General features: G+C 33.1%; 3 protein-coding genes and 2 pseudogenes across 3 annotated transcripts; 2 read left to right on the top strand and 3 right to left on the bottom strand.

Annotated features, from left to right (window-relative positions):
* Positions 1–968: 968 nt before the first annotated feature.
* On the bottom strand, positions 969–1847 carry LOC118054974 (antimicrobial ginkbilobin-2-like protein; annotated as a pseudogene).
* A 1001-nt stretch (positions 1848–2848) lies between these two features.
* LOC118054973 (antimicrobial ginkbilobin-2-like protein) lies at positions 2849–3770 on the top strand (annotated as a pseudogene).
* A 685-nt stretch (positions 3771–4455) lies between these two features.
* Positions 4456–5325, bottom strand: LOC118054972 (antimicrobial ginkbilobin-2-like protein). The gene has a single exon (XM_035066739.2). It carries the CDS (start codon positions 5236–5238, stop codon positions 4507–4509), a length of 732 nt encoding a protein of 243 aa, XP_034922630.1. The 5' UTR covers positions 5239–5325; the 3' UTR covers positions 4456–4506.
* Positions 5326–7761: 2436 nt separating this feature from the next.
* Positions 7762–8616, bottom strand: LOC118054971 (antimicrobial ginkbilobin-2-like protein). Its single transcript, XM_035066738.2, has one exon. The coding sequence runs from the start codon at positions 8588–8590 to the stop codon at positions 7862–7864; it is 729 nt and encodes a 242-aa protein (XP_034922629.1). The 5' UTR covers positions 8591–8616; the 3' UTR covers positions 7762–7861.
* A 788-nt stretch (positions 8617–9404) lies between these two features.
* On the top strand, positions 9405–10169 carry LOC118054969 (agamous-like MADS-box protein AGL62). Its single transcript, XM_035066737.2, has one exon. The coding sequence runs from the start codon at positions 9555–9557 to the stop codon at positions 10167–10169; it is 615 nt and encodes a 204-aa protein (XP_034922628.1). The 5' UTR covers positions 9405–9554.
* The last annotated feature ends 6726 nt before the right edge of the window (positions 10170–16895 follow it).

Here is a 16895-nt window from a genome sequence, read left to right on the forward strand (position 1 = left end):
AGAATCAATTACACTTTCATTCTCTTTAGCATGACTGGCACAAAAGTATGTTTCTGTTAGTTAACAGCAGAAAACAGAGAATTCATGTTTTCATGAGGTATTGTTTTTGTTTTACAGTTGACAGGAAATTTAAGCAAGATGCAGAGATAATTTTTCGCGTTCCTATAGCTGAACTGTATTTGCGATAACAAAAGTACATATTTTTCAAAACTTTTTATGGATTAAGATGCATAAGATGCTATCAGAATCTAAGGAAATTTTTTACAGGATTTTCCATTTCCATGATCAGAGCTTGCTCTAACTTTATCCCAATGCAACTGTTTTATGACCTGGGGCTATTCAATTGGAGAGAAAGTATTAATAAAAAAGGCTTGAAGTCATTCATTGTGAGAGTCATCTGAGGCTCTTCTCCACCTCCATTTCATTTCATACGACATAATGCTGTGGTCTCAAAATAAAATAAAATACTCGCAAATCATTTTTACCATAAGTAATATTATATCAAGATAGAGGACATTCAAGATGATCCAGTCTCAAGACATGCCTACCATATCTTTTGTTGCTACAAATTCTTTGAAATAGAACATTTTCAAGACTAAAACCATTAACTCCAAGATCAAGATGATGACTCATATTTTGGTTAACTCATATTTTTCTTGTGAATTCTTGTCATTATCGTCTAATGTAGCTTCTGCTTGCATCGGGATGACATCTATGAGAGGGTGGATTGGATTTGTAATGAATCATTTAAACTATTGATATGATTAAACCTGGTCCATTCAATTAAAATTTAGTTATTTTGATTGATAGATTCAAATAAGATGTTTAAATATATTTGGTTTTAATTAAATTTCCATTTGAATTATTAAAAATTGATACGTTGATCATGTCAAGTTCACATTCATTTAACATTGCATCAAATTGTTTATCTAGCTCTCACACGATGATACGTGCGTGCGGAAGTGAACTTTATTCATCGAATAAACATTTTATTGAACAATCAAAGAAATAAAATAAATCAAATTACATGTGTTCGATCCTAGAACAATTATATATTTCTTGTAGTGACATTGATCCTTGAAACCCTAGAATGGCATACGAGTTTAAGCCTTGAAAAAGGGATATATCTCATAAATAACCATGCAACTCCCACCAACAACCCTGGCCTCTTCTTTTCCATAAGCAACTCTTGGAAGTTCACCTATAGCACCGTCAAGACACTTCTTACAATCAACACTAGAAAGATCCCTCGTGCACTGAGCCATCCCATAAAGTTTCATCGATCCTTCAGGGAGGTCCATCTCTCCGGCAGCATACAATTTTGATGAGTTATAAGAAGCCTTGTCTGCTAGTTGGCTCAACAGCTCGGTGGTCTTCTCATTAAATAGCACTGGGTTGCTCACATTATTCACATTCCACATGTAGAACTTGTTTTGGTCATCAATCTGGCCAAAGAAGTCCGAGTCAGAATACTTCAAAAGACAGTTATCGTACGCTATGATTGCACCTTTGCTATTCGGGCAGCGCTTGCGGATCTACCTGGTTGCATTAGCAGCACAGGCTCTGCAATCTGAGGATGAGACATCTCCTCTACAAAGAACGAGCCCATATGGTCGGTCCTGGTTGCTCTGACCTAAAGAACCAAGAGCAAAGCCTTCAACTGGAGCAAGTTGGTAGAGAGAAGCCATGAGGACATTCAAGCTTGTTTTATAAGAGCTATTGACAGTTGAGTTCGCGTTGCTGGAACACCCACTGAAGAGAGGGTCCGTTCCAAGAACATTGTGGAGAAGTAGAGCAAAAGTTAGCAAATAGAGAGAGGAGGCGAGTCTTGAGGAAGACATTGATAGGCAGGCGATTATTGTTGGATAGCTTTGATGAGGTTGATATGATATATATCATACCATGTATTTATAGTGTTAATCGCAAGCCTAAGTGAGGATTAATTAAGGTTAAGGAGGGCTAACCTTGTCTAATCTTGAATTTGCCAACTGCTCAAGTCGACGACAAGAAGTGTTCAACAATATCATGAGGGATCAGTTGAGGCCGGACGTAGTTAATTAAGATTGAAAGTGTCTTCGGAAGGTAATTAAGAAAATGTCAATCAATCACAGCGATTTGTATTTTATTTTATTATATATAGCACACAAAGTTGAATAGACAGAGATCGGGTGAATAAAATTATCATGCATGGCCTCAATATTCAATCGCTGTTATCTTTATCTTTCACATTTTCTTTACACCCTAATTGTTTACTAATGTTTCACTAAACTTCTAACCCCACAACCTTCCGAGAAACACTAACTTTCTCGTACAGTTTGTCATTACATTTAATTTGACCAGGACAAGTATATTGGAACAAACTGTAATTAAATGTACTTGTCCATTCTAGTTCTGACCCTGATTATTCGGGTCCTGGATTGACTGGGAGGTCGGGTTTTAAAATAATAATTATTAATTCTCTAGAATGATTAAGTGATGAAACTATAATCTTTTAAAGCTGCATGCTCTGTCATCGCAGGTAAGACCGGAAGTATAGCAAGGATTCTCATGAAACTGAAAATATGTGTTATGAGCCCAGCCAACCACGATGGGTAAAATGAACTTATAACCGAATAACATGCTTAACATTTATTTGCTCGGTCATGACATTTAATTACCTTCCGAAGACATTTTCAATCTTAATTAACTACGCCCGGCCTCAGCTGATCCCTCGTAATATTGTTGAACACTTCTTGTCGTCGCCTTGAGCAGTTGGCAAATTCAAGATTAGACAAGGTCAGCCCTCCTTAACCTTAATTAATCCTCACTTAGCCTTGAGATCAACACTATAAATACATGGTATCATATATATCATCCCAACCTCATCAAAGCTATCCAACAATATTCGTCTGCCTATCAATGTCTTCCTCAAGACTCGCCTCCTCTCTCTATTTGCTAACTTTTGCTCTACTTCTCCAAAATGTTCTTGGAACGGACCCTCTCTTCAGTAGGTGTTCCAGCAACGCGAACTCAACTGTCAATAGCTCTTATAAAACAAGCTTGAATGTCCTCATGGCTTCTCTCTACCAACTTGCTCCAGTTGAAGGCTTTGCTCTTGGTTCTTTAGGTCAGAGCAACCAGGACCGACCATATGGGCTCGTTCTTTGTAGAGGAGATGTCTCATCCTCAGATTGCAGAGCCTGTGCTGCTAATGCAACCAGGGAGATCCGCAAGCGCTGCCCGAATAGCAAAGGTGCAATCATAGCGTACGATAACTGTCTTTTGAAGTATTCTGACTCGGACTTCTTTGGCCAGATTGATGACCAAGACAAGTTCTACATGTGGAATGTGAATAATGTGAGCAACCCAGTGCTATTTAATGAGAAGACCACCGAGCTGTTGAGCCAACTAGCAGACAAGGCTTCTTATAACTCATCAAAATTGTATGCTGCCGGAGAGATGGACCTCCCTGAAGGATCGATGAAACTTTATGGGATGGCTCAGTGCACGAGGGATCTTTCTAGTGTTGATTGTAAGAAGTGTCTTGACGTGCTATAGGTGAACTTCCAAGAGTTGCTTATGGAAAAGAAGAGGCCAGGGTTGTTGGTGGGAGTTGCATGGTTATTTATGAGATATATCCCTTTTTCAAGGCTTAAACTCGTATGCCATTCTAGGGTTTCAAGGATCAATGTCACTACAAGAAATATATAATTGTTCTAGGATCGAACACATGTAATTTGATTTATTTTATTTCTTTGATTGTTCAATAAAATGTTTATTCGATGAATAAAGTTCACTTCCACACGCACGTATCATCGTGTGAGAGCTAGATAAACAATTTGATGCAATGTTAAATGAATGTGAAGTACTTGACATGAATTATAATGAATAACTTTTTAATAATTCAAATAGAAATTTATTTTAAACCAAATATATTAAACATCTTATTTGAATCAGTAAAATAAATTAACTAAATTATGATTGAATGGACCAAGTTTAAATTATTCAATAGAAATCCAATCTAGCCTCATCACAGATGTCCTGAGATGCAAGCGGAAGCTACGGTAAACAATAAAACAAGAAATCATAAGAAAAAACCACAATAAAATAAGCAAAGAAAGTTACAAATCTTAACCCTCAATTCACAATTTTATTTTTTAAAATTTAAAATATAAAGTGGTTTTTGAAATGAGAAAATTTTCAATATAATTACCTATAAAAATTTGAACCGAATCTAATAATTGAATCTTTTATTATATTAGGTTTAAAGAGTTAATAAATGATGGTCATTTCATACTTTTTCTTGGATCTAGATATATCTTACTAGCCTATAAAAACATCCACTAGACCATCAAAATTATCTGATTAAATCAAATCTCTATCTAATAAAGTTAGATTATTACTCGATGGCTTAGAACCGCCCGCATCTACAACCCTTACTACATCACATTCAGTTTCAACTGAAACACTAATTACAGTGCATACGTAACACTGTCTTACACTTTTATTGCCAAGCTACGACCTTTTTCACCAGTTCTCCACGAAGGGGTAGAGTTCGTACCTAACATTACAACTCCCACCCACAACCCTCCCTCCTCGTTTACCATCACAGCAGCTTGGAAGTCCACTGACGGCAACATCAAGGCACTTCTTACAATCCGTACTAGAAAGATCTTGAGTGCATTGTGCCAACCCGTGCAGTTTTTTGGAGGCACCAAGGTCTAGCTCCCCTGTGGCATAAAATTTGATGTCCGTGTAAGCTTTACCAGATAAGCTGCTCAATAAAGCCTTAACTTTCGTGTTAAAAGATGTGGGATTGTCTACAGATTGCGCATTGTACATGTAGAACTTGTTTTGATTATCAATGTCCCCGAAGAACTTTGTACTGGAGTACTTGACCATGCAATTGTCATACCAAATTATTGCTCCTTTTTTTTCAGGGCATCGTTCGCGGGTCTCTTTGCCAGCATCAGTGATGCAAGTTTTGCATTTTGTGCTAGACACATCTCCGCCGCACAAGGCTAATCCATTTACACGGTTCCGGCCTTGGCCAATTGAGCCAAGTCCAAAACCTGAAGGAGGGACTTTGGCAGACAACAGAAGTAGCAAGTCATTCAGGTTACCGCGATAAGGGTTATTATAAGCAGTGTAGTTTTCTTGGCTAAAACAGAAATGATAGAGGGGATCATCACAAATTGCTACATGGAGCAGAAGGGAAAAGAGTAGGAAGAACAATGGCTTAGATCTTGATAAATACATGTTGGATTGATCAGTACTTGAAAGCTTGGTTATATATGTGTCTATTGGAGGAGGACTAGCTCCCTCTATATATAGAGAAGGTTTGTGTTGCCTTGCCTAATTGGATTAGGAGTTGATTGTTGAAGATGTTTAAGTGGTATCTTATCAACTACAATTGAAGAAAAATCTTCCATAAGAAATTATTAGTGATTGCAAGAAACAATTTCTCCTCAATGTGTTAATTCTCATGAGAAAGATAAGGGTGTGTTTGGATACAAAATATTTTTTAAAAGTATTTTTTATATATTAACACATTAAAATAAAAAAAAAATACAAAAACAAAATTAATTTGATTTGCCAAGTTATCCTGCCTGGTTTAGATAAAGCACCCCTTATCGTCCCATGGCATCTGGTTAGAACACATAGCATATTCTATTCCGAGGCAACGGATTCGATAACTGCATTCTGTTTTTAGCATGACACAGCTATCCATACCGACGACTACATCAAAATCACTGGAAAACATTGTTTCTACTCAGATTAAAAATAATTTTAATTTTTTTTTTAAAAGCAACTACATTATCAAATAAACAATTTTAATATTTAAATATTGATGTAAAAATATCTTTATTGTTCAGGAAAAAAAATCTACATCCATGAAATAAAAGTGAAGGACTATTGCTCAATTTTGAAGCTTAGAAACGTCAAGTAATTGTTAGGCTGCATTTGACTGGGCCCGTGTCTATCCGATCGAAGCACAAAGGTTGAACACTGAAAATGCGCTTCCTAGATAGAGTGGATAATTTAAGAAAAGAAACCAACTAAGCTATAATCCTCTCAATTAGTGACTAATCATGCTTGCAATAGCTATAGCATTGGCCCTTCTCTGTCAGCAAGTGCGGCCAGCTGAGTTATTGGACTTTGGCCAAGCTAGAATACATTGTAACCTATCCCATTATCCTCTGGTAAGTGGGTTTGAGCTAATGCAAGGGGAGCTGAAAGGGATCAGTTGATTTCCACTACCCATGTCTTTTAGCCAGTCTTCTAGACTACCATGCACATTTGATAGTTTTATATGACAAAATATTTTATTGGTATTTATTTTAATATGTTGTTAATGAGTATTTTCTCAATGGATTCATGGATGAAAACCGGCTATCAAAAACAAAAACCATGTTAGTAATTTATGGTTTATCAAAAAGTCTATCAATAATAAAAAAAAAATTAATATATAGTTTTATAAATGAACAATACTCACCAAAAAAAAATTTACCCACAAGAATATACTGATAAAATTATTCCATTAGTGATTTGCAGTGGCCTATGCAGTAATTCTTTTCAACCTCTCTAAAATATATCGACCGAATAAATCTGTCAATAAATCTATCTGTAATAATTAAAATATATATATTTTAAAGAAATCTATTAAACATAAAAGAAAATAATTATATATAAATAATAAATTTGTATAAAATTCAAGTATGTAAAAATAAATTATCTTAATATAAAATCCAAATATTTATTACAAATTTATTTGTTCAAATACAATGAAACTAGAACAAAGACGTAACTAGAGGAGGAGGAAAAGGTTGGTTGTCCTTGGGACTATAGGGTCAATAAGGGGATACACATATACCACTCATCTGTAATCCAATATTCATAACCATGCAGCGAAGTTCTTTATAATCCACATTGAGTCGTTCATATTTTTCATTGAGATGGGTTGTATGTTCTTGCACTCTTTAATCTAACAACGTGTGCGTGGTAACCAAACCATGAGTTTGTCGATTCTGGTTCCCCATACCAGACTGTGAGCGTTGTGTGAAACGCTCAGATATCACATGCTGAATATATTCTGCCCATATATTCTCTAGGATGTAAGACGACTTGAAATCCTTCCAAAACATCACATCATTCCGGCCTGGTAGATCAATTTCTCTGCATATTTTTTAGATTATTTTTAACTGCATATCAAAAATCATGTAACCTATATGGTAGAAACATATTATATATGAGTAAATGACAAATAAAATTTTAATAATTGAAATTAAAATCACTGTAAATTACAATATATTTTCATAAGTGTATACTAATAAAATTAGCGATGAATAAATTTAGTTGGTAAAAAATCTTCACAAAATTTTTCCATGTTTCCGTTTGGAATGGTAAATTTTCTTTTAGTAAGACAAAGGTTGAAAATTTGCATCCATTGGCATTGCGATCTTGAATAGTAAGTGATACTTACATGCACAGTGTCAAATTTGGCAATGAAATAATTTCATTGAATCGGACAAATATCCAAATCATTCCCTCGAGAATGAATAAAAATGAACCTTTTCTTATATATATTATTTTAGATCTCTAATTAAGAAATTAAGGAGACGAAGACCACAAATATCATGATCAAGCATCAATTAATGCCAGCTCGTAGTTGTCTTGTTCATGTTAGTAAAAAAGAAGCTTAATCTCTGATATGTCAATGGTACCATTAATTGATGGAAGAAACTCATGAAGATCTTAAAACCAAAGAACTTTATTCAGAAATACATGAAAGTGACTAAAACATGAAGTACATACAGCACTAGAAAGGGTGACAGACCGATACTATAGTCTGCTTGAGCCCTCGACAATATTCGACGAGTAGCTAGGTATTGACAAAAGGGTATATTTCATATATGAAATTGCAACTCCCACTAACAACCCTGCCACCTTGTTTCCCGTCACAGCAGCTCGGGAGTTCACCAATTATACCATCAAGGCAGTTCTTACAAACAGCACTAGAAAGATCCCCAGTGCACTGAACCAGACCATAAAGCTTGGTTGATTTTCCTAGTTCCCTCTCTCCTGTTGCAAACAACTTGGGGGTTGCTTGAGCTTCATTGGCAAGCTGGCTCAAAAGCTCTTTGGTCTTCTCATTGAATGGAGCTGGCTCACTCACAACGTGCACGTTCCACATGTAGAACTTGTTTCCAGTATCAATTTGGCCAAAGAACCCATTGTTTGAGTACTTCAAAAGGCAGTTATCATACCAAATGATAGCTGCTTTGTTGTATGGGCAGCGCTTTCGAATCTCACTGCTCGCCTCAACAACACAGGTTTTGCAATCTGAGGTTGAGACATCGCCTCTACAAAGAGCAAGCCCGTATGTTTGGTCTGGGGTGTGGCCTCTTGAACCCTTACCAAAACCTGTAGGAGGGGCTTTATAGTAGAGGTAACTAGTGAGCTTGTTCAGGTTGGATTCATAAGGGCCATTGGCAGTGAAGTTCTCCGGAGATGAACAGAAATGGAAATTTGGGCCTGCTCCAAAAACACTGTGGAGAAGGAGAGAAAAGGTTATTAGACATAGAGAGGAGGCAAAGTTGGAGAAAGACATGGTTGCAAGGAGAGAATGATGGGTTTAAACTTAGGATAATACTGCAATATATAATACAAAAGCGGCATTGACTGAGGTGGGTAACGGGTCGACCAATTCATTTGTTTTAATATTAGTTAAGTTAAAAAATCTTTCTATTTGAACTTTTTTTTATTAATTTATTTGTTTTTTATTATTCAAATACCCTCCTTTATTAGTCTAAATCTTCAATTTTACCTACTACAAACAGAACCAATTGTAATTTTTAGAACTAAAAGGACTAATTAACTTATGAACTAATTAAATACTGATTTACTCCATTTATTATTCATTTACATGGGTACGTAGAAGTCTAATGAATCTTCCTTTCGGCAGACATCGATTCATGATTGAGTCGTCTCCTTGCATTGTTCGTAGGCCCATTGATTACTCTCGCGAGAGCAATATTTTTTTTTAATAAAAACACGTGTGTATAGATAGTTTGACCATCCCTATATATCATGAGGGAGGGAAGGTGGTTTGTCTTAATTGTTAAGACATAAATGATCTTAAATTTTGGTGTGTTAAAGGAGTATAAATCGTTCTAAATTTGATGAATAGAGGAAGAAAATACGGCACTCCTTATTCAATATCTTACGTACCAGCAAATATATACCTCCTTTATTTTCTCCTAAATCAGAGTCAATTATTCACCACTTTCTTCTACAAAATCTTGAAAATATTTTATTCTCATGTATCTATGGAAATAACTGAACCTCTAGCTATTTTAATGGTGCTGATTAACTGTAATTCTACCCAATTCTTTTTTTCTTGCAATAATGGAAACAACTGAGCCTGTGTACGCAACTACTGGTTGTAATTTTGTCCAACTTACCATTATATATAGCTCATATTTCACCACTATGTATACAATAAAACCTTCACAAATATATAGAATCTCCCTTCTTCTTCTCTTTCCCTTCGTATCTTTCTCTCCTTCATCAACATGGTGATGTTAAATAAACGCAAAAAGCAAACCCAAGGCCGTCAAAAAATAGAGATTAAGCAGATAGAAGAGAAGAGCAATCTACAGGTGACGTTCTCAAAGCGTCGTGGGGGTCTCTTCAAGAAAGCAAGCGAGCTAAGCCTTCTCTGCGGGGCACAAGTGGCCATTCTTGCCTTCTCTCCGGGGAAAAAGGTCTTTGCGTTTGGTCACCCCGATCTCGACATGGTACTTGATCGTTATCTCAGTGACAGTTCTACTGCTAGGGAACTAGGGGCCGTGAGTAATAATGACCCTCAAGTTCAACAATGGAACACAGAGTACAAGGAGGCATTGAAAGAGTTGGAGGAGGAGAAGAAGCAGGTGGCAATGGCTGAACAGTGGAATAAGGTGTGTGAAAACGATGTTAATGGAAGGTTCTGGTGGGATGAACCTATTGACGATATGGGGTTGGAGGAGCTTGAGGAGTTTGTGAGGGCCATGGAAGAGTTAAAGAAGAATGTGGCTGCCAGGGCAAACGAGTTAACCATGGCCAACGATCATTTTGGTAATCAAAATATGAATCATCATCTTGATCTTGGAGTTAATGGTTTTAGTCTTGAAAATGTTCTATTTTAAAGAATTTGTAGCAACAAAAGATATGGTAAGTATGTCTAGAATCTGGATCATCTTGAATGTCTTCTGTCTTGATATAATATTACTGATGGTAAGAATTATTTGCGAGTAGATCATGGTCGCTGATCTGGTTGATTCTTACAATTGAATCCAAATTTAGCAGCTTGAACTCTTGTTTTATTTAATCTAGTTTTTTTTTAGACCATAGCATTATGCCGTATGAAATGAAATGTGCTTAATTAATTAGTGAGAGTTCGATACTCCATCGGGGAAAGACTTTTTAAAATCACACGGGGAAAGTTTTAGACTGAAGATGAAAGGTTTTCGTATTCCTTTCTAAAATTTCCACTAAATTTGATTTCCAAAAACCTAAGTATTTTCCATTGTTGGATTGTGAAAGCAAAGCATTTGCTAATGGGGTGAATTATTAATGTTGTGGAACATTATTATTAAAAACAGTTATATTTTATGAGTTAATTCAAGATCTAGTCAAGATTAAATTTTATAAAAAAAAAAATTGATTTGGTTTAACTCGATAAAATTTTGGGTTAATATATAATTCAATCAAAATCTATTTGAATTTTTTAAAATATTTTTTCAAATAATATCATTTAAAAAATTTTTAAAATTAAATTAACTTGGTTAATTTATTTAATATATGACTCAATTTTATATGACGTGTTGACCTTTAAATCAATTTTAATAACTATATTGCGAAGTCAGTGATTCTATTGGTGGAGGTTGGAATGAGTGCCCTTCAATCCAATTCCTGGATTCGTCCTTATTATTTGAGGTGGAGAAAAACTTTAGATGCCTCACCTCTCTTGTAAAAATTTGATCCCACACAATTACCCATTGATCGTAGTCATGTTCAATGTTCAATTTAAGGGTGTTAGGTCTAGAACTGAGCTAAATTCATGTTATTAAAGTATAGAATTTTATCAAATCTAGAAATGTTGGATATAAATACAAGTTTTTCATACCTATCAATAGGTAATCATCCTTTTTTGGACATTTTAAACTAGGATTTAGACTCAAAATTAAAATTTCATAAGGTGCTAAAATATGGATCCATTAGTAGTCTCCCATGTAAACCTTTTAGGTGATCAAAAATCATAAATTGACTAGTTTTATGTAAAAATAAATTCTTAACTCTCGATCGGGTTATCAAAAAATTCTAAAAATTCGCATGGAGCCTTCTAATATGATGTCTTAGCTTGGGTTAAATTTCAGAATATTTGGAGAAATTCATAAATTTGATAAAAAAATATATATATATATATAATTTGACCAGTTTTATGTTATTGGGCGTAATTTTCAATCTGACCATCAGATTGAGCTGATTTTTTTTTTAGAAACCTTAAATATATTGAATAAAATTTGGTTAAAATTTTTGGATGAACGGAGTTTTGTAGTGCTAACAAAAAAATAAGGACCATCAAATAGAAGTAAAAGAACTTATTAAGGGTAAAATGATTATTTGCCATTAAAAAATAAAAGAAATCAGCTCTCTCTTCCTTTTATATGATGCCGATTGGGCAAAAGTAGAACGAAAAAAAATGTGTGAGAGAGAGAGAAGGGAAAAGAATAAAAACCAAGGAAAAAAAATAAGAAAATTATAAAACATTAATATAAGAAAGAATCAAGTGAAAGGAGGAATTGAGATAGGGAATTTGACTAGCTATGGAGAGAAGAGAAATTGAAAGAAAGTCAATTGGTAAGCATGAAAAGTTTGGATTTAATGTTTGATTGAGATGTTTTTAAGCTTACTTGATTAAGTTAGGAAGTAATTTCATGAAATTTTACTTTAATTTCCCTTAAATCCTTGATTCTTGAACTTAGGGTTCTTATGGGAATTTGAGGAAATTAGGAGAGGAAGGAAAAATGATGAAGTTGAAGTGGAATAGCATGAAAACTAGTTGAAATAACAAGTACATAAAGAAACATTTGGTGAAGGAAAAGGAAGATGACATTCAGTCAAATGAAGAAAAAGTGGAGGAATGAGTTTTGATGTTAATGTTTAGGAAACTATATTTAATCATGATATTTGAAATATGTAAGAAAGACTAAATGAATAAATAGCATTAAAGTTGAGAAAAATAAGTAAATTTAATTTAAAAGAGAATTGAACTAGTTAAAAAGAAAACATTAAGACGAGATGTTTAAATTGTTTTTGAATATAGTTCTTACATATGTTTAGATAAAATAAATAATATGACGAGAAGGCATAAAGAATATAAGGATTATTTGATGGAGGAATTATGAGCATAAAGCAAGAAAAGTAGTAACTTGTTTTAAATATATGGTTATATGTGAAATGATAATGTTATGTTTGAGAATGAATTTTTATTAGAATAAATTAAAAGAAAATTATATACTTTGTGTTTTGGCACATAAGAAAAATATTGATGGACAAATAATATAATGATATTTGATTGATTCAGGAGTTGTGTCTCGAGCTGGTTATCAGATAAAAAGAGTTGGGTCATCACGAGTAGAAGGTAGATAATTCATCACTTTCTTTTAAAATTCAAAGTTTCATGATTAGTCATGAGTTGTTTTATGACATATTGATATGGAAAAAGTAGATGAGGAAACTTGTTTGTATTATAATAAGGATGTTGGGTAATTCGTATGAAATTGCTATTCTCTTTTAATAGCTAATCAAACTGGTAATTCCATATGAATTACTCAACATCCATCTATTCTCATTTAATAGCCAATCTAACAGGTAATTCATATGTAATTACCAGATATTTGTTGGCTATCAAAAAGAGTTAGCCAGATTTAAGGTAAATTGTGAATTATCAAATTGAAATTTAAGCAATTAGTGTTGGTTGCCGAGATCTTATAAGTATAGGATTGATAAATTATGAATGGGTTATTGATGTTGTTATGTAGTAAGTTAGTGATGAAAGATAATTTGATATATTTTGAAGAATTGTGAACATAATAGTTTTATCATTTTTAATGTGTTATCTTCCTTATTTCTTATTAATGTTATGTATAAAGGTATTTCACGAGGTGACGTAGAGCGTTACATATGGGCTTTTGTGTTTAAATCTGTTTTTTTATGTAATATCTTTTGCTTTTATATGTAATTTGTATTATATGTAGATTTTAATAAATTTATCCTAAAGATAATTGCTTTTGGTATTTACACCTTTAGAAAGTATAAGTAAGGAACTAGTATTAGTAAACTATTGGAAAAGAAGTTTAATAATCATAATTATGCATGTTTAGAAGATGGCTACATGTTAAAGTAATAATTAGTTCAATATGAATCCTTTGAGTTTTTATTTGTATGAATCTAGTTAATGTTTTATTATATAAGAATATAATTGATATATTTTATTTGTTGATGATATAAGGTTGAGAAAGCACAATGAAGTATTGCTATGTGAAATATTGTATGATGAGATAGGATATGATCCAGGATGGTTGGATCGAAATGAAAGATTGAGTATTATGATTGAATGAAATCTAGTTGATAACTTGGTAACATCAAAAACAAAAGAAACTCTGCAGAATTTTCTATAGAAAATTAGATTAATATAATAGATATTACTTTGATTACATAACTTTAAGAGTGTTATATCAAATGTGAGATATGTAAGAGAATAACCCTAAGATAGTAACGGTTCAAGACTTAGACAGTAACAATTCAAATTTTGGTAGACTTTCATATGAATAATCCCAACAATTATATTTGGGATGATCCGTCACCCAAGGAAGGTAAAAAGTCTCATTAAATAGTGACAACCCTTCAAATCTTTGTGTACTAAATGTACAAAGACTTGGGGTGTAACACCCCCATAATCGAGATAAAATAATAATGTTCATGAGAGAAGGCTTTTAATATTATTGATTGGGATCGGCCAATTGCATCCCAATGGATGGATCATTTTTTCTGCCTTTAATAAATTATTTTAGCTCGTTGGACTCGAGCCTACTATAAATATCTTCAAGACTTGTTACAATATGATTGGTGGCACAAATGGAGGCAATGATGTTCGCTAGTATTTACCTTCACTAACAGACCCAACAATCCCACAAAAAAGACTTTACATAGCAATCCTTCTCAAATCAAGAAATAAAAGGGGTGGTTGATCATAAGATACAACGAGATAGTCAGACTAGGAGATGGGTTGCTAAATGTCTAGGGTTGTTTCCACTATTGAAAACCACACCTTACTATATAAAAACATTAAAAGGATTACCAGTTGTGTATGAATACACAAAAAGAAGGTCAAATTTTGCACAATTATGTTTTAGTTATGGCTAACTAAATTGCCCATTTTCGAGATCTTATCGGAGCAATTCTGAAGTCATCATCACTTGAGACCTCTTAAAGTTGGTATAAGAGATGCACACCTATTTTTTGGATCGAACCTTGATTAAGTGGTATATGATTGTGTTAATTATTATGATGACTTTAATTGATTGGTAGTGTATTATTCATTGACCTTATAAAGAGATATGTTTTGTTGCTTTATCTCACACTCCTGGAAAATTTTGATGTTATCCCTACATGTTGCTAGGGATTTGTTGTATTGGCATCCTTGTACAAATTTTTATATCTTGCATGTATAAAAGGGGTTAAACAAGTCAAAGGATGTATTATGCACAACAAAATTAACAAAATATTTTTATTTAATAACAGTTATGGTCATGAAAACATTTTCATATGGGCAAGCCCCAGATATCGAGATTGTCAAATATGATAGTCCAAACTATAAGGGTTACACTTCATCTCCCACTAAGATGCATGTAATGCAATGTTATTTTTGTAATTATATACATTTATATTGTGTTCTTGAAACTTTAAAAATACAATTAAATTTTACATGTTTTTAATGCTTAGTAGTGTGCTAAATAAGTTTTTGAAAAATAATTCAGCATAAGTGCTATCATTTTATCGAGCGAGCTGAAAAAGCAACATGCTATCTAGGTTTCTTTTAACTATTTGTTAAATAAAATAATTAATTGCACCGAATTATTGTTGTTTAATATTTATTTAACTTACAATTTGCAGGTTATTTGGATGTCTTACTTGGAATAAAAATTGGTTATTGCTCTAGTTGTCTACACTAACGGAATAAATATAAGGATAATAGTGGTTCTGCCAATATGGATCAGGTAATACGACAGTTCGGTTACAAATAACACATTCTAGTCGATATCAATACGAGTAATGCATTGCATGCCATTACTCGTAGAGATAAAAATAATAATTATGACTAGGTAGGTTGTTATAGTGCTTATGTATCATAGTGGGATGTACAGAGGAATGTTATATTTACAGATATGCATCATGTGATTATTGACGAGAAGTATATGATTTGGTACATGAGTATAACACAACAAATCATAAATCCGAATCCCGAGTAGGTTCCTCCATTTGGATATATACAGTACGAGAAAAATGTTCAATGGATTCAACATCACGTAAGTAATAAAGGTTTTTTATGATTAATATGTGTTAAACGTTCATGAGTTTTATGTATTTATTTTTTAATTTAATATTAATATTTTATTAATATTAGGTTGGCTTTTTTCTACAGGAGAGTTGAGAGACCATATCTTATCTTTATAAAACTAATGAAGAAAGCGAAGTTCACACTATAGTATCCAGGTGTTTAAATATTTGTCGCACTGAACTTGAAATCTTTGGAGAGAGGTTAACCCTTGATGATGTCTTGGTAAAGGACGAAATCACTCAGGCAGGTGCTGGATCCAGTTGTGCTACTAATGAGCCCGGATCATATAGTAGATAACGTAAACGTAAATAAATAGATAAGTTATATTTATATATTTTGGGATTACTTGAATATTATATTATTGAATTATTTTATATTCATTTTACATGTGTAAATTTCTTTTTTCTACATTCCTGTGGCTATTTGTGATTACAGAATATAATAATATATTGAGTTTAGTTATTATTTGTTGATTGTGATTATTATAGTTGTTTGCGGGTTATTTTAAGTTGGACAAAATTTTGTGTACAGTTCCTATATAAATAAAAGTCAGTCCAAAATTTAATGAAATTATAAATATCTTAACTCTCTAAAATCATAAAGTAAATAAAATCTCAAAATAAGAAAAACTATGATTGTATTAACGCTTTCAAGTTTAAAACATAAAAATAATCTGAAATCTTATCATAGCTAAAATGATATAATTGTTTTGGTTATAATATAACTGTTTAATTACATGTTTAGGTATTTTTTTAAAATGATTTTCTTTGAAAATATTACGATTTTAAATCACAACATTGAATCATATATCAGAATTGTGAACCATAATATTATTATAAATGTAATATTTATGAACCATAATATCTTTAAAATGTATGATATTTCAGTATTTAATTATATTTTTCTTGCTAGTGGCGTAATTTATCCAAATGCGGGGCCGAATGAAATGGCCATCATATCTGGAAACCACTCTCTTTCCCACTAGTCCTCCAAAAAATCAAGCACATTACCCAATGAAATGGCCCTTCCGTACGTCTATGTGATGTGATTGTCTGTACGACATGAGAAGCTGTCTGCTCATGTTGATAAGGCTATAGCTCCATAATTATAATTCTCTGAGAAATCATTGACTTTCCTGTTCTCCCAACTTTTGCAGTGCCCAGAACTTGAAACTGACGAACTCAAAAAACAAAATCTGCAAATTGTTTTTTTACTCAAAAAAAATTAAAAGTTTTTAAAAATATTTTTG

The sequence above is a fragment of the Populus alba genome, chromosome 17 (assembly GCF_005239225.2).
Source record: "Populus alba chromosome 17, ASM523922v2, whole genome shotgun sequence".
NCBI classification, from domain to species: domain Eukaryota; kingdom Viridiplantae; phylum Streptophyta; class Magnoliopsida; order Malpighiales; family Salicaceae; genus Populus; species Populus alba.

Coding starts and splice junctions, on each gene's coding strand:
- LOC118054972 (XM_035066739.2), bottom strand. CDS start 5,238: ATGTATTTATCAAGATCTAAGCCATTGTTCTTCCTACTCTTTTCCCTT.
- LOC118054971 (XM_035066738.2), bottom strand. CDS start 8,590: ATGTCTTTCTCCAACTTTGCCTCCTCTCTATGTCTAATAACCTTTTCT.
- LOC118054969 (XM_035066737.2), top strand. CDS start 9,555: ATGGTGATGTTAAATAAACGCAAAAAGCAAACCCAAGGCCGTCAAAAA.